The sequence below is a fragment of the Aythya ferina genome (genome assembly GCF_964211825.1).
Source record: "Aythya ferina genome assembly, chromosome: 1".
Classification (NCBI taxonomy): Eukaryota; Metazoa; Chordata; class Aves; order Anseriformes; family Anatidae; genus Aythya; species Aythya ferina.
This window is the reverse complement of record NC_140296.1, coordinates 125,841,496-125,866,722: the sequence shown is the minus strand read 5'-3', so window position 1 is coordinate 125,866,722 and position 25,227 is coordinate 125,841,496. Positions and strand designations below refer to the sequence as shown.

General features: G+C 41.7%; 1 protein-coding gene across 2 annotated transcripts in view; it reads right to left on the bottom strand.

Annotated features, from left to right (window-relative positions):
- The window catches only part of PRMT8 (protein arginine methyltransferase 8), a 66,918-nt gene that overhangs the window by 22,257 nt on the left and 19,434 nt on the right, over nt 1-25,227 (bottom strand). The window contains exons 2-4 of one of the 2 annotated variants that reach the window (XM_084502747.1): nt 7,181-7,366; nt 5,138-5,293; nt 92-155 (exon numbers count right to left, since the gene is read on the bottom strand). In XM_084502747.1, coding sequence (XP_084358873.1) covers nt 92-155; nt 5,138-5,293; nt 7,181-7,366 — 406 coding nt within the window. The remainder of the gene's footprint in view (nt 1-91; nt 156-5,137; nt 5,294-7,180; nt 7,367-25,227) is intronic. The other variant, XM_084502748.1, reaches the window with a different exon arrangement.

Below are 25,227 nucleotides of genomic sequence, written 5' to 3'. Positions count from 1 at the left end.
TATATATTAAGCATACAACATAAACAAAACAGAAAAAGTGAAAAATATTATATCTTCTTTCTCCTAAAAAAATATTTTATATGTTCCTTACTGTTGTCCAAGTGGTTGGCCTTGATAATTTTTTCTGAGTAGTCAGATATACTTGAACATTCAATCTAGAAAAGAAAGAAGAAAAGCAAGAGAAAAGGTAATTGTGTTACAGACATCAGATATATGAATAGAATCAAAATCTACTGAAGGCAGCAGAGCCTGTACAGAGTGTGTAACTACTGATAATGAGTAAATCAAATCTGTGTGTGCAGTATCATGATCAATTATACCTTAATATACCTAACAAAAGCTTGTGTATGAGTTAAATTGACACACATAGAAAGGATTGTTTATAAAACTTGAAATGTGGAAAAAAGAGTTCTTAACTCTTTTTTATATGATTTATATAAGATTATATAATTTATAAATAACATTGTTTAATTTATTCCCACTACCTCACAGTATTATCTCCCCTTCAAAAAATCTGCTGAATCAGTTAGCATCTATTTCCTCATATATTTGAAAACAAAATACATTCAAACTTTGTGAATAATGTTAAAAAACAAACCATGACAATAATGGTCTGTTTCAAAAAGAACTTCTTTCAACCATGAAAATCTGTATTTATCAATGCATGCTATCAAAAAAGAAGTCAGAAATTTTACACAGAAGAAATTATGGATATTATTGCATTTACAAAACCATCCAGATCTACATCTTTTCTTATGACCAATTCTGTTCTTTTAGTAGGCAAGGAATTACAAAGTACCTCCTAGTTATAGATTTGCCCTTAAATCCTTAAATTTGAGCTCTAGCAAAAAAGCCCATGTTTGCAAAGATTTTTGATATCTTAGAGAAATGTCGCATTCCTTGAATCTCTCTCTCTTTTTTTTTTTTGTGGTCTTTTGGGTCAAAATTGCTGATAGATGCCTAATCAATTCCTAATTTAGCTCTTTCAAATTTGGCCTTACAAAATCAATCACACTTTCTATAATCTTTGTCTATCATTTCCCTATGCCAATGTCAAATAGAATTCTGTTATCTCATGGAAGTGTTTTTTATGTCCAGGGATTTTAAGTTATCCACTAAAAGTCAAACTGTGCTTGACCTCTTTGCTGGCACTCATGAATGTCATGACAGCAAATGGAAGGACACACAAATCTCCTATTCTTTTTATATAGCCCAGGAAACAGATAGTCATAATATCAGTCCTTGTTCCCATGGGAACATGATCATTATTTTTGCTTAGTTTGCTTGGGGATGTAAACTGCTTCTTAAGTTGTCTGACTCAATTGCCTGAACATAAACTAAAGTTGGCATACAGAAGGGACTGTCAGAGTGCCAGTCCTGGAAGTCCAGGAAGAAGTCTGTCAGGAAGGGAAGAAACCCCTTCAGAAGAACTCTGTCCTTTCCCTATATCCAGCTTCTTCTTCCCATATAGTAAACTGTATGTTAAATGAAGAGTGTTGCCACGCTCTTCCAGCTGCTCCAGGCCAAGACCACTCCTGCCCTGCTCTCTGGGGGCCTAGGGACTCTGCCCAGACTGAGGCATGTGTCTGCTGCTTTCTCCTTGCAGGTTCAACCTGAGCACACATCCCCGTAGCAAAGCTGAGTACATATCCCAGAGACACACAGCCATGCAGACAGAGACAGGTCATGGACATGACTCGTCTCACAGGCTGCCCCTGCCAAATGCTGCCTTCAACAACACTTACATACAGTACTCACACAAAGCATAGACAGCCAAGTCCCCTTCCTTCTCTTCGGCTGTTAGAATAGAATTTCATTACTGCAGGCACACACACAAGCCCACACTACTCACTAGTTAGTCCAGCTTAAAGTTGGGTAGTGAATACACACAAAGCCCACATATACCAGGTCTAGGCAAGATACACGCTTTCAACCCCCTGCCCAGCAGCAGGCTTCAGGCTTCAGGCACAAGGGCTGTGACCACTGTTCCACCTGTCATTGTGGAGCCCTGCACTCGCTTTGCTCATGTTCCAGTAGTTGGTGTTGGGAACAGTCAATGCTCCTGCTCCAAGGGTTGGGAGTAAAAGAACCCTACTTGCTTCTGTAGCTGATGCTAGGACCCTGCTTGTTCCAGTAGCAGACACCACAGGCTGAGGGCACCTACACCCCTGGTCAGACTCCAGTAGCTGGCACTAACTTCCACTCACCCACACACAGGTCTCAACAGGAACTGGTACTGAGACCCCTGCACTTGGTCCAGCAGCTGGCACCGCCAGCTTCTTAAATAACACATGGGCATGAATGGATTTGGGGTTGGCTTTCCAAACTTCCAAGAGAAAAGTTTGTAAAGGAATAAAAAATTCTATTTCATCAGTGGTTGCAAGATTCAGAAAATTAGCATAATTCCCAAAGAAGCAAAATCATCCCCCTGCCCCACCCCAAAAATGGTTAAAAAACAAGGCTCAAAGGCTCCAGGAAGGCAGATACATTTCAGAAAATAAACTTACTTCAGAATGGTCAAAGATATTAATCTGTATTTTGACTTGGGCTCTATACTGTAGTACCTTTTTTTTTTTTTTTTTTTTTAACTCAGAACTAGAAAATACTTAATTCTGTAGGTGAAAAAATAGGAAAATAGCTCAGCTTTTTCAGCTTTTCCCCCAGTTCTCTTTCAACTCAATGATCTGCTTAAGTCTGTCGAATTTTACAGAGCATTTGCATTTATGAATGCTGTGTGTTCCAATAAAACATCTGTTTCTACAACTGTGTCTAGTTCATTGTGTGTATATTCACTCCTACTTTCAGTTTATTTTTCAGACATCAGTATAATGCTGTGACTATCTCTTTCTACTGAATCTTCTTCTGATGCAGTTACCACATCTCCAGATTTCTTTTTCCCCTGGGTTGTGTCCTCACCACCACCTTTTTATCTAAATCAGTTAACGTCCACTGTGTAACTTGGTTTCATGTATCAGTTTAACTCCTTGTTACCAATATGGTGTTGTATGTCTGAAAGTAACATAGAATTTGGACAGTTCTACTGCAGTGATTGGTCTGAATTTTGTATGACTAAATGCAGAAGATGAGCCAGAGTTTCAAGGGATAATTGAACTTATTTTCTCATCCATTGATTCCTATTCCCAAGCATGAACAGACCTACCAATCATATCGCTACATGTCCTACAACAGCTCCCCCGTTAGATGAACATCATTGTAGGTTCTGCTTTTATCACAGAATCATAGAATCATTCACATTGGAAAAGAACCTAGCCCAACCTTTAACTTCCTACTAAAGGTCACACACCACTAAATCATGCTACGAAGTTCTAAATCTACACGTTTATTGAACACCTTCAGGGATGGTGACTTAACCACTTCCCTGGGCAGGGTGGCATGGGTGATGATGTTGTAGGTGTCTATTACAGGCTACCAGACCAAGATGAGGAAGTCGACGAGGTCTTCTACAGGCCACTGATAGCAGCCTCGCAATCACAGGCCCTGGTTATGGTCTGACTTTGGCCTTTTCAAGCATTTGCTAGGGGAAATCCCATGGGACAAGGTACTTGAAGGAAAAGGAGCCCAAGATAGCTGGCTAGCATTCAAGGACTGCTTCTTCAGAGCTCAAGAACAGGGCATCCCAACAGGTAAGAAGTCAGAAAAGAGAGCCAGGAGACCTGCATGGTTAAACAGGGAACTGCTGGGCAAACTCAAGTGGACGAGGGGAGTCTACAGGTCATGAAAGGATGGGCTGGCCACTTGGGAGGAATATAAGACTGTTATCAGAGGATGTAGGGAGGCAACTAGGAAAGCAAAAGACTCCTTAGAATTAAACGTTGCAAGAGGGCTCAAGGACAACATAAAGGGCTTCTTCAAATACGCTGCAAATAAAACTGACATTAGAAGCAATGTAGGCCCACTGACGAATGAGGTGAGTGCCCTGGTGACAGAAGATACAGAGAAGGCAGAGTTATTGAATGCCTTCTTTGTCTCTGTCTATACTGCTGGAGGCTTTCCTGAGGAGCCCTGTACCCCTGAGGCCCCAGAGAAAGTCAGGATAAAGGAGGAGTTTGCCTCAGTTGATGAGGACTGGGTTAAGGACCAATTAAGCAATCTGGACATCCATAAATCCATGGATCCTGATGAGATGTACCCATGGGTGCAGAGGGAGCTGGCGGAAGTCATTGCTAGGCCACTCTCCATCATCTTTGTTAAGTTGTGGGGAAACGGAGAGTTGCCTGAAGAATGGAGGAAAGCAAATATCACTCTGGTCTTCAAAAAGGGCAAGAAGGAAGGCCCAGGTAACTACAGACCTGTCCGTCTCACCTCTGTCCCTGGAAAGGTGATGGAACAACTTATCCTTGGTGCTGTCTCTAGGCGTATCAAGGATAAAAGGGTCATTAGGGGCAGTCAGCATGGCTTCACCAATGGGAAGTCATGCTTAGCCAACCTGATAGCCTTTTATGAAGACATAACCAGGTGGATAGATGATGGTAAAGCAGTGGATATGGTATATCTTGATTTCAGTAAAGCCTTTGACACAGTCTCCCACAGCATCTTTGCAGCTAAACTGAGGAAATGTGGTCTGGATTATCGGGTAGTGAGGTGGACTGTGTTGAACAGTCCATGGATGAGCTGACACTCGTGTGCCACTGAGCTTTATAAATGCCTGAGATAGAGACTGAACTGTAAATAAATCCAAAGCAAACAACGACAATATCAACGAACACATGGAAAAGTATTTATGTTTCTTTTACTGGGTGAATTCTCTACCACTGAGTTGACTCACTCTAGAATTAGAGGAGGGAGGAAGACCATATGGCCAGGGGTCTGGGAGACAGACGGGAGGAAATGTGGATATGCACCAGAACACTAAAGACCCTCCCCTCTCCTCCAGACCCCCTTTTCTACCAAAAAGCAGGCAGTATGTTTTGATTTGGAAAGAGTGCCCTACTGCAGATCATAGAAAGCTTCAGACCTCCACTGAAGGCACTGCAACTCAAGTCATAGAAAAGTTTGGAGGGAAGAATTTCAAACCAAGACAAGTAAGAAATGTAAATCAATGTAAATCCATTTTCCTTGTTTTCTTCTCAGGCAAAATAAGCAAACAAACCCAAAACATGTTGGGAAGTCTTCTTACCCCATATACTTTCTTGGCTCCTGCCTTTGCAGCAAACATGGAGAGGATTCCTGTGCCACTTCCAACATCAAGGACAATTTTATCTTTAAAAACATGTTTATTGTGATACATTGAGTTTCTATAGGTTAATGTACGTACTTCATCCTTTAACATTTCCTGTGGTGAAAAACAAACAAACAAACAAACAAACCACAAAACAACAAAACATTGTCTTATTATTTGAAGTGCTTATATGTATTCAACATTGCTGCTGAATTTATTTCCTTTTTTTAACTGAAGCATTATTAACAACCTGAAGAGTTTTTCAAGTACTTTGGGATGTACACATCAAAGCAACTGTAAAAGGCAAGCTACTTAGAAGTGAATTGTTAAGAATAAGCATGATGCCCTTCATACAATTTTATTTCTCTAAATATTGCGTCACTGTTACAAATAGACAAACGGCAATCAGAACTTAATCTGACCACAGCACTGCTCTGCGCATAGACAGAAACCATGCAGAAATGCAAACTTCCCTTCTTTCTCCTACACCATGAACAATCTAGAGCCTCAACCTATAGACTTTCTGAGGTTCCTCTTTGAACACAAAAGAAATAATACCTTAAAGCATTTTAAAAAGGCAATCTTCTCAGCCTTGCAGAAAGAGATGTAGTTAGTCCACAGTTGAGCTTGGAAAGCATGTGCTGTATTTGGCAATCTCCTTCTGTTCTTTTGTTCACTCATTCACAGGACAAATTTCAAGAAGATATTTATGTATAACCTAGACCACTATTTCACTGTTTTAAGGTGTCATTGTTAGGATCTGATTTACTTCACTGATTGCAGCAGTACATGAATTTCATTCAATTGACAACTTGCTCTCAACTGTGTATATATCAATCAAACTATATCAATGAAAGCCACTCAAATTTCTCCTCCCTTCCGTACTTTTAGGGGGTTCAGGCTCTTGTACCTTGGAGAAGACCTAGACAGTCTCTTTCTCCCATCCTTGATGTTGCAAAGTCTGCCAACCTCCTCTAGCAGCTCCTTTACTTGTTGACACAGATCAGTGCAGACCAGAACAGACCTCCTGCATGCAAAGAAACCATTTCCCACCTCCCAAGCCTCAGAAAGAAGCACTCTGTGAAACCTACAGAGCTGTATCTTTCCATCAGGAACTCAATCTGAGTTGAGGTCTCCAGTGTATCTTTTTAGTAGTTCTCTTTACTCTACTTCCCACACAACTGTTCCTCTGTCTTCTTCCATATCTGAATAACATATTTTTGAATATCTCAATGGTACACTGACAAGATGTAATCGGCAGACAGAAACCTATTTATATAAAAGCTCCAGAAACAACTACTAGACTAGTGGAAATAGTTCATTATATGGTTTGTGAAAAGTGCCACTGATTTCACATTGTTAGCCTTTTTGCTGCCATGTCTTTAAGATCCCATACTCTTGGGTCATGCAAATGTGAGATGTTATTAGCATCTTTGGAGTGGGTCCACAGACAACTTTTTCTAGTAAATATAGTCCCCTGTGTATAGGGAATTCTTTCCAGGAATGGATTTCCTGGATGATATTGAGCTATATGTTCCCATTAGCGCAGCTTGTTGATTCAAGTAACAAGCCAAGAGTCAAAACACTACTTGGCTTCCTTTGTCAGTTGAGTAACTTTTCTGCTAGCATGTGCTCAAATATGCAAGAGAACAAAAGACTAACTGAACAATGAGGTAGTTTCCATGTGTGATTGGGTTAGTTTGCAGTCCTCACCAATGCACTAAACTGTATGCAGATGAAGATCACCAGTGTACAGATAGCTAATATAAGTGCTGTGGTGAATTCATATATGTAAGGATTTAAGTGGGACAGAGGTTTTGAACACAGATCTCTGGAGAAGTGGATGATATCCTTGATACTTGATCAGATAATCCAGTGTTCTGAGGAAAGGCAGAATATAATCATTAGGAAGTGTGAGGTGGATAAATAACTCATACATCACAGAAAACTTTTATTTATTTTTTATTCTGCAATAATTACTGGGATAAAAATAAATATTACCTCATGAATTCCAAAGTGAGCATAGGAATCAAAATAATAATCCCTGGATGTCATCTCTTCTGGATTGAGGAGCTTTGCCATCTTGCCCCGGCCCGGGCAGCTTGGTTGCAATGGGACATGTATGACAGATTGAACTGGCTTCGGAACAACAGTAGGCTGTGGAGGCTGGGATGGGACAGGGCAAACCTAGGAGAATACAGAGTATTGTTAAGAGACATCATTAAAAGAGAACCTTTCTCTCTATGCCTAGCATAGTAATATTGTAAAGAGCTAAGGGGTAGTAACACCAAAGACACCTGGGTTATCATAAGTGAAATCTGGGAAAATAGCTGCTAACTATTCCTGTCTCTTTAACTTATTTGCTCTGTCTTAGGAATTTTCCTTATTGACTTTTTCCTTGATGTCCCTCTGCAGATACTGTCATCAGTGCAAAATAACTGGAAAACACAGGTGTTGGCTTAAGTGGGTGACTCCAAACATGCAATGACTAGCATTAACATGGACACATGGCAGTTAAGAGCTAGGTTTTCTGCTTTAGTAGCAAATTTCTCTGTCAAACTGCCACAGCTTTGTACGAGGCAAGTTGTAATAATTTGATAGTTCTGCAAATAAAGGTTGACAATCAAAGGATTTTGAACACTGTGTTGCCAGTATGAAAGACATGATCCATAATAGATTCTTAATTGTCAGGTGATGTATCTGGCTGTATTGATGAGGTAGGCCTGAGAAAACTCACAATACCTGAAAGTCCCTTACACTATCTGAAAATCTGTTAGCACATTCAGTATGCAGTGTAAGAAGCTGTGTGGGATATGTTATTGTACTGGGTCAGCATTGGATGGAATTAACTTTCCTCACAGCAGCCCACATAGCGCTGTGCTTTTCACTTGTAGCTAGAACAGAACTGATATTGTACCAGTGTTTTGGCTATTGCTTAACAATGGTGGCACAATGTCAAGGCTGTCTCTCTAATTCCAGTAGGCTCAGGGTGGGCAAGAAGTGATGAGGTGACATAGTAAGGACTGCTGACCTAAACTGACTAAATGGATATTCCATACTGTATGACATTATGCTCAGCAATAAAAATTGAGGGGGAAATCGAGACACTTTTTATGAAAGTTTTTGACTTCCCAAGCCACCACTATTGAGGCCCTGATTCCCAATGCATGGCTGAACATAACTTGTTGATGGGAAGTAGAGAATATTTTTTTTCCTTTTGCTTCTGCGTGGCATTTCTTTTTCTTCCCTTTCATTAAACTGCTCCTTTTGTCAACCTGCAGGTTTTTCTTTTGTGCATTATTTTTTGTCCCCATATCCTTCTGAGGAGGGGGAATGAGAGTGCAGTGTGTTGGAATTTAGCTACCCATCAGTTGTTAAACCACAACAGTTATCTCTTAATTTAATTTACTCTTCTGGGGAGTCATGTGGTGTCAACATATTCTGGCCCACTGTGCTTTGTTTTTCCTTGGTATTTCACCTTCAGTAGCAAAATTTCAATAGAGCCAGAATTCTTATAATCCCTTGACTCAGATTTTGTGTCTGTAGTCTCTACGACAGAATACAGAATGTTTCAGAAATAGTTTAAGTGGAAAGAGATACAGACCATGGTCTGGCTATGAGTATATCTCCATCTTTCATCCTTAACGTGAAGCAAAATGCTGAAAACTGAGAAAGACTGAAGAAGACATTACGGCATCATGTGTGCTAAGTGACCTGCAAATTATGGGTCAACAACTTCAGGTACTGAGAAAGTCAATACCACTTAAACTATTTCAACTTATCTTCTACCTTCTTCTGATTTTCAAATTCAGTAATTTCCCAGTGGGGACAAGATGTGCTTCTCCTAAATACTTTTATAGACTTTGCCCTATATTCTATCCTGTGACACTGCAAAACATTCCCTTGTACTCTCTATGTATAGCATCAATTAGCCTAGTTCAGTTTACTTCAGTATAAAAAAAATTACATTTTTCCCCAGATCATTTGAAGATTTAAATGCGTCATCTTTTGATGGTTTCTTTGGTCACTCTGGGAAAAAGGAATACAAGTAGTTTATGTACCTGTAAAGCCTTTTGTCCCAAATGATCCAGAAGTGCTTTATTTTCTATTTCTGACTTTTTTGACTCTATTGCCTCATCCAGTTCACCTCTCACCCAGAATATAATAGTTCCCAACTGGTATTTGTATTTTGTCCTGTCCAGTTCTGTCAAGGTATTGATTGTGATATTCAACTCTTCTAAATTCAATCCTGATAGTTTTAATTATATACTTGAGTTTACAATCTAACATTTTTCTCCAGTGGTGCACCCATTATTAAATCTTTGTAGTTAACTTGCCCTGCAGTCCTTTCTATATTGTTCCACTAGATCACAAGGATTTAAACTGTAGATGTTCAGAACTGCATTTTCACAGAATCACAAACTTGTAGGGGTTAGAAGGGACCTCAAGAGATCATTGGGTCCAACCCCCTTGCCAAAGCAGGTTCCCTAGAACAGGTTGCACAAGTAAGCATCCAGATGGGTCTTCACATCCAGAAGGAGACTCCACAACTTCCCTGGACAGCCTGTTCCAGTGCTCTCCCCTCTCACTGTGAAGAAGTTCTTTTGCATGCTGTTGCGGAACTTCCTGTGCTCCATTTCATGGCCATTGCCCTTTGTCCTGTCCCCACAGGCCACTGAAAAGAGGTTGGCCATATGCCTTTGTCTCCCACACTTAAGGTACTTGTAAACATTGATAAGATCCCCCCTCAGTCTTCTTTTCTCAAGGCTGAACAGACCCAGGTCTCTCAGTCTTTCCTCACAGGGGAGATGCTCCAGGCCCTGTATCATCTTTGTGGCCCTCCACTGGACTCTTTCCTGTCTTTTTTGTACCGGGGAGCCCATAACTGGACACAGTACTCCAGGTGAGGCCTGACCAGGGCAGAGTAGAGGGGGAGGATCACTTCCCTTGACCTGCTGGCCACGCTCCTTTTAATGCACAGCAGGATCCCATTGGCCTTCTTGGCAAGAAGGACATACTGATGGCTCATGGCCAACCTGTCATCCACCAGGACCCAGGTCCTTCTCCACAGAGCTCCACTCCAGCAGGTCATTCCCCAGCCTGTACTGATACGTGCGGTTGTTCCTTCCCAGGTGCAGGACTCTACACTTGCTTTTGTTAAACCTCATCTGGTTTCCTCCTGACCACCTTTCCAGCCTGTCCAGGTCTCACTGAATGGCAGCATAGCCTTCTGGTGTGTTGACCACTCCTCTCAGCTTTGTATCATCGGTGTACTTGCTGAGGGTGAACACTTCCCTTATCAAGGTTGTCAATGAAGACGTTGAACAAAATTTTAATTTAATTTAATTTCATATGAAAATTAATATAATTTTAATTTAATATGAACTCTATGAGGTCTTATTTTTTTCTCCCAAATCTTGTCCTGCATCATTTTGTAAGTGAAAAAAAAAAACACATAAACTTAACATCCAGTGAACTGTCCATTGTCTTCTTCTCTTAGGTGAGAAGGCTTCTAGACACACCACAGGCAATTGCAAAAAAAATATCTAATGGCAAGGTAGGGGTAGCTACTGAGCACTAAGCATATCTACTGCTGATGTATGGGCTGGATGGGATGACAGTGATTTACTTTGAAAACGGCCCAGAGTGTAGTGGTCAGTGGCATGAAGTCTAGTTGAGAACCAGTAACTACTAGAGTACCCCAGGGGTCAATACCGGGTCCAGTCCTGTTTAACATCTTCATTAATCATCTGGATGACAGGGCAGAGTGAACCCTCAGAAAGTTTGCTGATGACACAAAATGGGAGACTGTTGGATACACCAGAGGGTCACCCTGCCATGCAGAGGGACCTTGAGGCTGGAGAAATGGGCTGATGTGGTGGTTTTACCAAACCCAGTACAGCTGACAGGAACTTAATGAAGCACAACTAGGAGAAGTGCTAAGTCCTGTGCTAACTCCTGTGTATGGAGGAACAACCCCAGGCACAAGTGCATGCTGGAGGATGCCTGGCTGGAAAGCAGAAAAGGAACTGGGGGGTCCTGGTGGACACAAAGTTGCACATGAGCCAGCAACGTGCCCTTGCTGTAAAGAAGGCCATTAGTATTCTGGGCTGCATTAGGCAAAGTATTTTCAGCAGGTCAAGAGAGGTAATCCTTCCCCTCTATTCAGCACTGGTGAGGCCACAGCTGGAGTACTGTGTCCACTTCCAGGCACTCCAGTGCAGGAGAGACAAGGACATACATACTCAGGAGAATCCAACAAAGGCCACAAAGATGCTTACAGCACTGGAGTGTCTCTCCTCTGACGAAAGGTTGAGAGAGGTGGGACTGGAAAGCCTAAAGAAGATGCTTTGGGGGCATCCTCACGTATTCATACTTCAGATAAGTACCTGAATCACTAGGGGCGTCCCCCAGGGCTCAGTACTGGGGCCAGTCCTGTTTAATATCTTTATCGATGATCTGGATGAGGGGATTGAGTGCACCCTCAGTAAGTTTGCAGACACCAAGTTAGGGGTATGTGTTGGTCTGCTCGAGGATAGGAGGGCTCTGCAGGAGGATCTGGATAGGCTGGACCCATGGGCTGAGGTCAACTGCATGAAGTTCAAGAAGGCCAAGTGCTGGGTCCTGCACCTGGGGCACAACAACCCCAAGCAGTGCTACAGGCTGGGAGATGAGTGGTTGGAAAGCTGCCTGGTGGAGAAGGACTTGGGAGTATTGGTTGATAGTTGGCTGAATATGAGCCAGCAGTGTGCTCAGGTGGCCAAGAAGACCAACAGCATCCTGGCTTGTATAAGAAGCAGTGTGGCCAGCAGGTCTAGGGAAGTGATTGTCCCCCTGTACTCGGCTCTGGTGAGGCTGCACCTCGAGTACTGTATTCAGTTTTGGGCCCCTCACTACAAGAAAGACATCGAGGTGCTCGAGAGAGTCCAGAGAAGGGCAATGAAGCTGGTGAGGGGTCTGGAGAACAAGTCTTATGAGGGGCTGAGGGGCAGCTGAGGGAGCAGGGATTGTTCAGCCTGGAGAAGAGGAGGCTCAGTGGCGACCTTATCGCTCTCTGCAGGTACCTTAGAGGAGGCTGTAGCGAGCTGAGGATTGGTCTATTCTCCCATCTGCCTGGAAGAGCTTCTGCCTGTGGGAAGCCTACAAGGATCATTTCAATAATAACTCTATCCAATGGTTAGGACCCCACACTGGAGCAGGGGACGAGAGTGACCATGGAGGAACGGCTCCCATTCCCTGTTCCCCTGCACTGCTCGGGGGGAAGAGGTGGAAGAGAGTGGATGGGGGAATGTGTTTTTAGTTTGTTTTCTTTGTTTCTCACTTCTCTAGTTTGTCCTATTAGGTAATAAAATCTCCCTATGCTGAGTCTGTCTTGCCCATGACAATAAATATTGAGTGATCTCCCTGTCCTTGTCTCAACCCTTGAGCCCTTTTCATCATATTTTCTCCCACTTTCCCTTTAAGGAATGGGAGTGAGAGAGAAGTTGTGGTGGAGCTAGGATGCTGACCTGAGTAAAACCACCACACTGTAACACTGGAATTCTGAAACTCTAAGGCAAAGTTGGTACCCACAAGAATAATTTTGTGAGTGAGGCTCAGGAAACCTCTCTGTCATAAGTTTGCTATAGTTACTGCAAACAATTTCTGCCAAGAGTAACTAGTGTCCTCTGACAGCAAGTATCTTGGAAAAAACCTTAAATGTAGTGGACAGTTTCAAAGCAAAAAATGTGATGAAAGCTGTTATTTTTATCAGAAATAATAAAGTCTTCAGGTACACATATCTATGTATAAATATGTATGACATATTTATATGTCATTCAACATACTCCATACCAGAGTGGCTTTAACCATTTGGCTTGCTTGATTGTGGTGCATGTTTTGCACTCATGGATAACCCATACAGCGATGTCTACAGTCAAGTCCATATCTCAGTCATGAGCCCATCTATATGTTAATTCTCTTCCTTGATGGTCTGAGGTGCCATGGGCCCAACAAGATATAAATAATTCACCCTTACATTGCTAGTCTAGATCCACGTAAGCCACTTCAAGTCTAGCATCCTGATCCACCTGCTGTTTGTTTTGATATTCTTCAAAATGAGCATCTATGTGACGTACCTTTACAGCCACGTTCTCTACACAGGCAGCAATCTCTTGCCCCAGTACGGCAGCCCAGATAGGTTTGCCTCTGTGCTGCCAACCGCGCTGCTTTCATAGTTGTAACCACCCCCACAGGGCACTTGCCACCATCCCTGAGTCAGCATAGTGTTAAAGCACTCGCCACTTTTCCCATTCAGCAGTATCTAAAGCCAACTGGCTGGCCTTCACTTCTGCAAACTGGCTTAATTCACCTTCTCCTTCAGCAGTTTCTGTGAGTTCTTGTTTAGGGCTCCATACAGCAGCTTTCCATCTCTGATGCTTTCCTACAATACTACAGGACCCATCAGTGAAGAGGAGATATTGCTTCTCATTTTCTGGTAGTCTATTACACAGTGGGATCTCTTCATCAGACGTCACCTCCTCCTCTGGTGATGTTCTGAAATCCCTGCCAGTCCATGATCAGCTCCCACATTTGTGTCTGGTTGGGGTTTCCTATCCAACCCTGTTGTGTTACCAGTGTGACCCACTTACTTCATGTAGCATCAGTTGCATGATGTGTAGAGGGGATCCTTCCTTTGAACATTCAGCACAGTTAATCGAGGTTCTAAAAGGAGCTGTGCATCACTACCAACTACTTCAGAAGCAGTTCAAACCCCTTCATGTGCTGCTAGTATCTCTTTTTCAGTTGGAGTGCAGCAGGCCACAGATTATCTGTATCCCTGACTGCAAAATTCCAAAGGGGTGCTTGCTGCCACAGGCTCTTGTTGGGGCCTTGCTCCCCTGCTGTGGTATAAAGCACTTTTTTTTCACCTTATCCCATCCAGACTGGCCCAAGGGCTACTGTACTTTGTTCAAAGGCTTCTCATTGCTCAGGGCCCTGAGCAATTTGAAATTGTTCTTCTGTGTCACGGGATCCAGGGCTTACAGTCAGACTGTAATTTGTAATATATATTCTCAAATGTCTCCCATTTGTTAAACACATCCAAAAACAAAACAAAACAAAACAAAACAACACAACAACTATAAGAACGTTTCTATTTCTTTTGTGCTAGTTGGTGGAGACATAGCTGTTATTTTATTGGTCACAGAATCATAGAATGGAATCTTAAAGATCACCTAGTTCCAACCCCCCGGCTGTGGGCAAGGACTCCTACCTCTAAATCAGGTTGCTCAAAGTCCCATCTAACCTTGCCTTAAACACTTCCAGGGATGGGGCATCCACAGCTTCTCTGGGCAACCTGTTCCAGTGCCGCAACACCCTCACAGTAAAATAATTTCTTCCTTATATCTAATCTAAACCTACCTTCTTTTAGGATAAAGCTATTACTCCTTCTCCTATCACTGCACTCTCTGATAAATAGACCCTCTCCTGCTTTCCTGTAGGCCCCCCTCCCTCCTTTAAATACTGAAAGGCCAGTATAAAGTCTTTCTACTCCAGGCTGAACAGCCCCCAGCTCTCTCAGCATTTCTTCAGAGGAGAAGTGTTCCAGCCCTTTGGTCATCTTTGCAGCCCTCCTCTGGACTCGTTCTTATACGTCCACGTACTTCTTGTGCCAGGGGCCCCAGAGCTGAACGCATTACTCCAGGTGGGATTTCCTGAGAGCAGAGTAGAGAGGGAGAATCACCTCCCTTGACCTGCTGGCCGTGCTTTTGTTGATGCAGCCCAGGATACAGTAGGCTTTCTGGGCTCCAAGTGCACGTTGCCAGCTCATGTTGTGCTGGTGCTCTGTTGCGATAGTATTTGCATCATGCGTGATACACAGAGATGAGTCAATACAAGGTACCTGACAAGATGGAGAAGAATCATTTCTTCCACTTTCTTCTACCAGCTGATCATCCTCTCAAAAGGTTCACATGGGTGAGCACTACTTGTGAACTTACACATACACAAAGTTGCATCAGAAGAAAGATTGCTAAGTCAAGGAGTTACATTTGTGAACTTAAAAGAGGGATGAATTTGGCTGAGTGGAAGAAGCAATCTTTCAGCAGAATTACTTATTCACTCTTGTTGGCAATTTTCCAGGAAGAGAAATTTACAGGAGCAGTTTACATCCCTAAAGGAAGATACTACCATCACTGAAGTTACACAAGCTATGAATTTTGTCCAAAGACTATTAGAAAGACTCTGACATGAGACAAAACAATATTCTGCAGCTAAAGTGTCCTGTAGCTTTGCCAATTCTTGTATTCAAATTTTCTGTCTCAGCACTTTAGTCACTTCTAAACTGCTTTTGTGCTCTCACAGCATAGTAGGAATATGCGTAATACACTTGTGCTCTGTATGCCCCTTCCTACTGGCTTTTGATTCCTACCTGTTCCAGTACAAAGCCGTCACCTGTGTTACCAAAAATCTGTGTAACCCACCAGAGAAGGCTTCATGAAGCAGAGTCCAGTTTCATGATGAACAAATGCATTATGACCTTGGCTTATCTTTACCAGTGAGCTTTTATGGGGGTGCTCTGAACAACATAAATTCAAAAGGAAAAGGAAAAAAAAAAAAAAGGATAAATAAAGCATCATTGCTGTTAAGACAGTACTAGGTTTCTGATGGATTTGAGAAAAATACTGACAGGAGGTATAAAGCCCTGGTGAAGAGTCAAAAAACAGCAATCCAGCAAGACAGGGGATCAATTAATATTAAGAAATACTGGATGCTTACATTTCCCACATCTGTTTGATGACCAGCTGGCCAGATGAAGCTTTCTAAAAGTAAAGCCTTGTAGCATGTTAGTCATACCTATCCTCTGTGAGTGTTAATCAACAAATAATTGCTTTTTAAGGTGTTCAGAGAAATGATTAGGATCTGGTCTGAGGTTTAGCTAACCAAACAGGCTGTGAGTAGCTATTGGACTTGACATGAGAAAGTCTGAATATAACAAATAAGCAAGTGAGAAGCTAATATTTACAGATATCACAATGAGTGATGTCTGGACTTCACAGGTAATTAAGGAGGAGTTATATGATTACATGATGGCTAAATCCACAGATAATAGGAGGGGATCTTTTTTGTGCCTGGAAATTGCAAGGCCAGCAGCATCTAGGTAACTATATCGACAATACCATGTAAAGTCAAAGTTGCTCATATAATGGTATCAGAAATATAAATGTTTTTTTTTTGTTTGTTTGTTTGTTTGTTTTTTGAGAGATGAAGGCTAGAGAAAGGGTAGGGCCAAGGTGGATGGGGGAAGAACAAGCATGGTAAAAATAAAAATAAAGTGTAGTAAAAGGGCTAGATTTATGCAAACAAGCTGTTGGTCAGAGAGCGCATCTGACTGAGCCCTGCACATAATCTGCAGACTATTTAAATCTTATTTCTAACTAATTTCTGCATGAACCTGATCAGCTGGAAAGGAAAAGAAGGATGTTGCTATCTGTGTTTATTGAGCAACATTTGTGTGCATGTGGATGATCACTCATACCTTCCTGTATCCCTTCCAGAACTGAAAAAAACATCCATGATATGATTACAAGTCTAGCACACACATACCCTACCTGTTAAAAACATATCTTTAGAATAACTCCTGGAAAGGGAAAGCATCTGGGCAAGAGGTGAACCTCACATCAATTAACAGATCTAATAAATTAGGTCTGGGTAAATCATTTTTATTAAAAATATGGATTCCAGACAGCTCCACAGAGTTCCAGAACACTGGCCAATGCCATTGCCAATAGAGTTTGAAAGAATGAAAGCAGCCGCTTCAGAATACATCCATCAATGTGATAAACATGCATCCCTGTACTTTTCCATCTCCCATTTGTTGCAGTTGGAGGATCTGAAGGATCTCAGAAGGAGTATTTTTCTACCATTACTATGGGACTTAGATCCTGGTACTCTATGTCATTTCAACACTTAAGCCAGAGGAAATTACTTAAGTATTTTCCTGTATTTTAAAATTAAAGAAATTAAAGAGTTCAATTCCCTTTTTTTTTTTTTTTTTTTTTTTTTTGGGGGGGGGGTGGCAGACAAAGTGGGCAGAATACAGCTGCATTAAAGATATTAGTACAGGACCACTTTTTTAAAAGCTTTGCATTCTTACAGAGGGCAAGATTCATAGCCATTATTAATTTATCAAAAACCTCACGCTTCTCTAACTTGACATCTGTTTCTAAAATTTAGACGTGGAGTTGCCTATTTGCATCAGTGGGAAGTATTGAAATTCTTTTTTCTTGAAAACTTAGGTACATAGGTCAACAAGGCTTGAGGAGGCTACCTAGATGTATAATTCCCATAATACAAAAGAGAACTGGGTATTCAAGATCCTGGGTAGTCAAGCTGTTTTGAAAATCAGAGTCTTTTAGGTATATTGAGCTACCTACAGAGAGGTAAGATGGGGCTGAGAAAGGGAAGTACACACTATTTCTTTTTAGGAGGTTTGTGACGAAAGCTGAGGTGTATGGAGTAAAAATAAACCTGCATTTCAATGCCAGTTTCTTGACATGAAGACGCAGATCTGGCAGTTAAAATTCAAATACTTATAAAACTGTTCAAGCCGCAGTGTTTTCTGCTTGTCAAATTCTTAATTATTTATGGCATTCTAATGGCATTGAAGAGGTTAACAATATCTTCTGTCTACCCTTTCATTAATGCCTATCCTCTCATTAAGAAACAACATTCATTAAGAATGGTGTTACAGCTTAATATGAATAACTTTCAGCATTCTATTTTTAAACAAATAGTTTCATGATATCTCAAAGTATAATTATTTGCTGGGCCAGGTAGCTTTCTGTGTCAGAACTACTAAAATAAAATATACCTAGCTCCATTTTCATCAGTCGGAATATAATAATCTATTCCTTTAACATGCAAGAGATTATCACTTGATATGCAACCACTTTAGCAGTTTCAACAATACAACTTCTTCCTGCTGCAGATATGAGTGTAGGTACATATAAGAGGTGTTTGGTATCCTCCTCCCAAAACTGAGGCTTACTTCTACGATGTCTTCTTGATAATCATTAAACAATGGCACTGGTTAAAACCTCTCTTGACTCCTTTGGCTTGTATTCTCGTGGAGTAAGTCTTTTCCCATAGGCAGGGATGCCACCCACTAGATCAGGTGGGCCAAGGCCCCATTCACCCTGGCCATGAACACCTCCACGGATGGGGCATCACTGATTAAGATATTGAAAAACACTAGTCCTAATAGACGCCTGAGGGACACTACTTGTCACCTACCTCCACCTGGACATAGAAATACTGATTGCTATGCTCTGGTTGTGGCCATCAAGCCAATGCCTAATACACCAGATGGTCCACCCTTCAAATCGATATCTTCCTAATTTAGAGATTAGGGTGTCATGTGGGACTGTGTAAAAGGCCTTATAGAAGTCCAAGTAGATGACATCAGTTGGTCTCCCCTTGTCAACTGATGCACTTACTCGATCATAGAAGGCCACCAGATTGGTCAGAATCACAGAATTTTCTAGGTTGGAAGAGACCTCAAGGTCATCGAGTCCAACCTCCAACCTAACGCTAACAGCCCTCCACTAAACCATATCCCTAAGCTCTACATCTAAACGTCTTTTGAAGACTTCCAAGGATGGTGACTCAACCACTTCCCTGGGCAGCCTGTTCCAGTGCCTCACAACCCTTTCAGTGAAGAAGTTCTTCCTAACATCTAGCCTAAAACTCCCCTGGCTCAACTTAAACCCATTCCCCCTCGTCCTGTCACCAGGCACGTGGGAGAACAGGCCAACCCCCACCTCGCTACAGCCTCCCTTGAGGTACCTAAAAAGAGCGATAAGGTCGCCCCTGAGCCTCCTCTTCTCCAGGCTGAACAAGCCCAGCTCCCTCAGCCGCTCCTCGTAGGACTTGTTCTCCAGGCCCCTCACCAGCTTCGTCGCCCTTCTCTGCACCCGCTCAAGCACCTCGATGTCCTTCTTGTAGCGAGGGGCCCAAAACTGAACACAGTACTCGAGGTGCGGCCTCACCAGAGCTGAGTACAGGGGGACGATCACCTCCCTAGCCCTGCTGGTCACGCTGTTCCTAATACAAGCCAGGATGCCGTTGGCCTTCTTGGCCACCTGAGCACACTGCTGGCTCATATTCAGCCGACTGTCCACCATCACTCCCAGGTCCTTCTCTGCCTGGCAGCTCTCCAACCATTCCTCTCCCAGCCTGTAGCTCTGCTTGGGGTTATTGCGCCCCAGGTGCAGGACCCGGCACTTGGCCTTGTTAAACTTCATGCAGTTGACCTCAGCCCATCGGTGCAGCCTATCCAGATCCTCCTGCAGAGCTTTCCTACCCTCAAGCAGATCGACACACGCACCTAACTTGGTGTCATCTGCGAACTTACTGAGGGTGCACTCGATGCCCTCGTCCAGATCATCGATGAAGATATTAAAGAGGACCGGCCCCAGCACCGAGCCCTGGGGGACGCCACTAGTGACTGGCCTCCAACTGGACTTGGCTCCATTCACCACGACTCTTTGGGCCCGGCTATCCAGCCAGTTTCTAACCCAACGAAGCGTGCGCCAGTCCAAGCCAAGAGCAGCCAGTTTCTTGAGGAGAATGCTGTGGGAGACGGTGTCAAAAGCCTTGCTGAAGTCAAGGTAGACCACATCCACAGCCTTTCCCTCATCCACCCAGCGCGTCACTCTGTCATAGAAGGAGATCAGGTTCGTCAGGCATGACCTGCCTTTCATAAAGCCATGCTGACTGGGCCTGATCGCCTGCTTCCCCTTCAAGTGCTGCATGATGACTCTCAGGAGGATCTGCTCCATGAGCTTTCCTGGCACTGAGGTCAAACTGACAGGCCTGTAGTTTCCTGGGTCTGCCCTCCGGCCCTTCTTGTAGATGGGCGTCACGTTTGCTAGCCGCCAGTCGATTGGGACCTCCCCCGATAGCCAGGACTGTTGATAAATGATGGACAGTGGCTTGGCCAGCTCCTCTGCCAGTTCCCTCAGTACCCTTGGGTGGATCCCATCCGGCCCCATCGACTTGTGCACATCTAAGTGCCGTAGTAGGTCACCAACCAGTTCTTCATGGATAATGAGGGCCACATCCTGCTCCCCATCCCCTTCCACCAGCTCAGGGTACTGGGTATCCAGAGAACATCCGGTATTGCCGCTAAAGACTGAGGCAAAGAAGGCATTGAGCACCTCCGCCTTTTCCTCATCTCTTGTAACTAAGTTTCCCCCCGCATCCAGTAAAGGATGGAGATTCTCCTTAGTCCTCCTTTTTGTGTTGATATATTTATAGAAACGTTTTTTGTTATCTTTAACGGCAGTAGCCAGATTGAGCTCCAGATGAGCTTTGGCCTTCCTAATTTTGTCCCTGCACAGCCTCGCTACTTCTTTAAAGTCCTCCTTAGTGGCCTGCCCACTTTTCCAAAGCTTATAAACCCTCTTTTTCCTCCTAAGATCAGGCACGATTTACTGTTGGTGAAGCCATGCTGGCTGTCCCTAATCACCTCCTTGTCCTGCATATGCCTTAACATTGTCTCCAGGAGGATTTGTTCCATGATCTTGCCAGGCACGGAGTTGAGGCTCACTGCTCTGTAGTTCCCTGGTTCTTCCTTTCTACCTTTTTTAAAAATGCGAGTGATGTTTCCCTTTTTTCCAGTCTTCTGAGTTTCTCAGTAGTTAGACAGACTCTAAAGAAAATAGGGATAGAGATCTGGTTCTGAAAATGGCTTGCTTTGAAGATACTAGTTTTTCAGCCACTTCAAAGTCATGCACTTCTCTAAACTTTTCAAATGGTGTATCTGAAATGTACAATGTCAGATCAACCCATCATAGACAAACCTGTCCACTTACTATCATCGGGAAATTCATGGTCCATTACTGACAAGTATAGCTTACAGCACATTATAATTGCTATCTGTTATCCCTGTGGTGATGACAAAAATACTGTGAAAACACTGAGGCATGTTCTGAAATATGAGGTTCTATGGCTTGCTTTGGAATAAAGCTTTTGTCCAGAACAACTGAGACTGAGCAATCATACGAGTAACTTGATTATACACTGAGTGGTCAAATCCCCCTAAAGTCAAAGTATAAGATGCTAGCAACAATTGGCATATCTAGGCTGCAGCAGAAATAACACCAAGTAGCAAAAAGAATGCAAAGATCACAAAGGTGTGCAAATCTGTTAACTTACTCTTTGAAAGTTAAAAAGTAATTTTGGTATACAAAGCCAAATATGAGACAGGAACTGTGATACCTTTGTGGATCTGGCCCAGGATATTAGATACTGTCAAGATTCTTAATGGGTAAAAGAGGTCCCTTCACAGATCCCTTCCACATGTATCATATGATATCAAGACATGGACAGTTATATTAATACTATGCAGGAGATACAGTGGCAACGGCAGGATAAACTTATAAATCTGATCTCTGTGCAGATTATGGAGTTGGTTATTAATATGGATTTACAAATTTACATATGCAATAGAAACAGAACCTGTTTTCACAAGATTAAGGAATGCACACTGTCAGAAGAACAAGACAAAACTCTGGAATGAAAAGATTTTGAAGCTACATATAACAGCAGGTCTATGGATGTATGTAAGGATGGGAGCGATAAGTAGCTGTAGCTAAAAGCTTAAGCAATTTTAGTCCATTTCTAGTACAGATAATAATCACACACAGAATCACAGAATTTCTAATAATGCTATGCATCTGGTCTGCCCTCTTGACCGTTTATATTACAGTGTAGTTCAGGTGCAGTGGCTAAAAACAGGTTCAGGTGACAAACTGCTGTTATGGACATTGAAGTTTAATGGAAGTTGTGTTCCCTTTTATAAAGAGAATTTGCAACATATGTAAAGTAGGAGGTCCAGTGTACAGCATGAACAGTATATATTATGACAGTCCCTGTTTCAGCATAGAGCAGAAGGAAATATCAGAGAACCATACTCTTATTAACTGAAATTTACTCTTTGCAAACTAGCTTGTGAAAGGATAGCAAAGCATTATTTACAATGTGCTGAAATGTGTCTTTCCTTATGACAAGGTTATGTTTTGATTATCTTTGGCATGTGATAGAGCTATTGTTTTAGACTTAATGTTACAGACTTCACTGCAACAGCTTAATTTACATGATCACTGTTACAAGAAACAGCTAGAGAAACGCCTTGTGCTTTCATCTACACGCTATTGTGTAGAGCAGATGGTCTATCGTGCATCCATTTTTTTTTGTGTGTGTATGCATGCTCTTTTCTAATGGCATTAGCTATGGAATTTGTAAGATACAAGTGAACCTTCATGATGTCATGTGATTCATTTTCTGCTCAAAAGTAGGATGCCATTTTTGGACAGAGAAGCTCAACTCAAGAATAAGTCTACAAAGGTTTGAAGAGATTGTAATTATACATGTAACTGTCCTGGTTAGCTAGACCTTATTTACTTGCTTCATAATACTAAATAAATTAAATTAAAAAGGCAAACTAATTACAATTTTATTAGCATAAATATTCATCAAGTGTATAATTAACATTTGGAAAAAGATAACATTGATGTGGCACTTAGTAGGTTTTGGCCAAGTATTAAATGTTTATCTATGAATAAAAAAGACCTGAAAAATAATTGGGGAAAAAAAATGTAAAGGACCAGAAGCTTGGTGGCACAACACAGATGAGATTAAATCTGAAAGAATTTGTTGCACAGAAGTGTATTTCTCTCTCCATTCTGAACTTTTTTCTTCATTTTTGTCTGAACCTTCTGTTCTAATAATTATGTTAGTTTTGCAGGGAGGGTACTGGAGTAGAATTAGACGCATACACACACTTCGAATCTGGTATGGCGATTTCTACAAAGGTAACAATAAATTCTGATGGTCCTGTGAGCCTCTCACAGTACAGGGCCCACTTCAAATATAAATAATTACATAAAAGTATCCATCTTTATTTTGTGTTCTGTGAATAGTTTCACAAATCAAATGCAAAAGCTCAATGTCCGTGAGCACAACTATGAGCAAATGAAAATGCTCAGCTGAATTTTACAGTAAATTCTCAGGAATTATTCTTTTTTATGTTCACCGTGGTTTTGCCTCAGTCCATTTATTCTCTGACCTTAATAACAGTATTCTCCAGAAAAAAAAGAAAAAAAAAAAACTCGTTAGACTCTGTTGCCCATCTGTTTAAAGCACCTCAAGACTGATGACAAGTGAGTTTAGTTCCATTGTGAAGGGTTTTGAGTACTGGCTAGTCTCAAACCTCTTTCTATTGAAGTCATAGCAAGTCTTGTATGCTTCAACTCAGTGGTAAATCAAGAACCCTCTGGAAGGCAGTGTTAAAGTGGAATACAGATGGCAGATTGCTAAACACATTCTCCATTTCAAGCAGTAAAGTCTAAGTCACTGCAATCAATTGTATGGATGTGAATCTCCACTGATTGTCATGCTGTTCCCTCCCAGTAAATATACAGTGTATGGACTCGTTACAGTGTAATGGTCTCTCTTTACATGACTAAAGAATTGAAAAGTAGAGAATTAATACAGTTGAATTTTAAAGCTTGTGAAGAAGACAAGCTGTGATATTCTGTTGATATATGTTCTGAGGTTTTGTTTTCATTCTTCAGTGTGATCAAGAATGGAACAGGTGAACTCACTCAAGTACACTGGTTATTTTGATGCAAGCTTAACACCCTTAAGCAAATCCAGCATGCTGAGAAGTGAAGGTTAGATAATAAGGGCTACTGTGTTTATGAGAGATATGCAAGATTTTTCAAACTTTTTGTGGCTCAGATGTAGCATGCTTTCTAATAGAGCTCTTCTGAATTTGCTGCCTTACTAAGAAGTGTAGGCTCTTCGGTTTTTGCAGGTTAGAGCAGCCCAGTCCTTCTCCTGTTCCAGAATCCAGTCTGAAGAGTTGAATTTGGTGTATAGATCACAGAGCAGCATAAACTGCAATCAGTAGACTCACAAGGCTCTGGTAGGTTGTGGCTTCTGGTTTCATACAGATTTACAGCTAGGTGTTACATGGTAACACTGCAAGTCAACAATTTCCACCAGGAGATCATTTTTAAGGATTCATGAGAGGCAAATAAAAGCAAATGAAGAAAAAAAAATCCTTCTTATTTTAGTAGTGCATTAAGCCTCTCTTTTTCTGACAAAAGAAGGTAAGAATTTCATATAATTTCATCATTCTTCATTAATTTGGGAAGAGATGAGACCTTACAGTAGTAAAAAATAGGAAGGTGTCCTAATAAGGGGTGGTGAACAGATTTTATTTTAAATTCACAGGAATTTAAAATAAAAACTGAGGTAATCTGTGAGAGATAAGAATGTAATTGCCAGACATAATTTACAGAATAAGATATTACTGCTATCAAAATTGGAAGCACACCTAATATCTCAAGTAGCTTTTAAAGACCCAGGGATACTTAAATTGTTTGATCACCATGAAATGTTTTTCTTTTTCTTCCGTTCAATTATCCAGGAAGAAAAGCAGTAGGTACAAACTATGTTTTCAGGTAACAGATTTTTCTTCTGAGGTTTCTAGTTCTTAGGAGTTTTGACAAGTCCAGAAATACCAGATCTCTTCTCTTGTAGTACTACATCCAAATCTCTCTGGAACAAAGGTAATCAAGATGCACAAGTGTAAGAAGAGGAAATAGCCTGATGTTCTGACAAGGCTATTAGAGGCATTTGTGTTAGTTGTGAGAGAAGGTCTGGAGTATACCTATTGCCTGTTTGTTGAAAGTGGGGAAAGATGAAAAAGTGATAGCAGAATTTTCCTTCCGAACTAGGCTACAGCTTCTGGGAAATAATGATCTTTTACAAGTTTAGCATCAGTTCATCTCCTACTTGCATTTCTGAGAGCTGTACAAGGAGAAGAAATATCTCTGTATTATTAAAGTGCATCAATTCTTACAGCTGATTTTGAAATGTTGGTCATGGACTCAAGGAATCTAAAAATAAACCATACCAATTAAATTCTTGGCTATTCATTGCAGAGTCAGCTCTAAATCTAGCAGAGGCAATTGTTAACATTAAATGCTTACTAA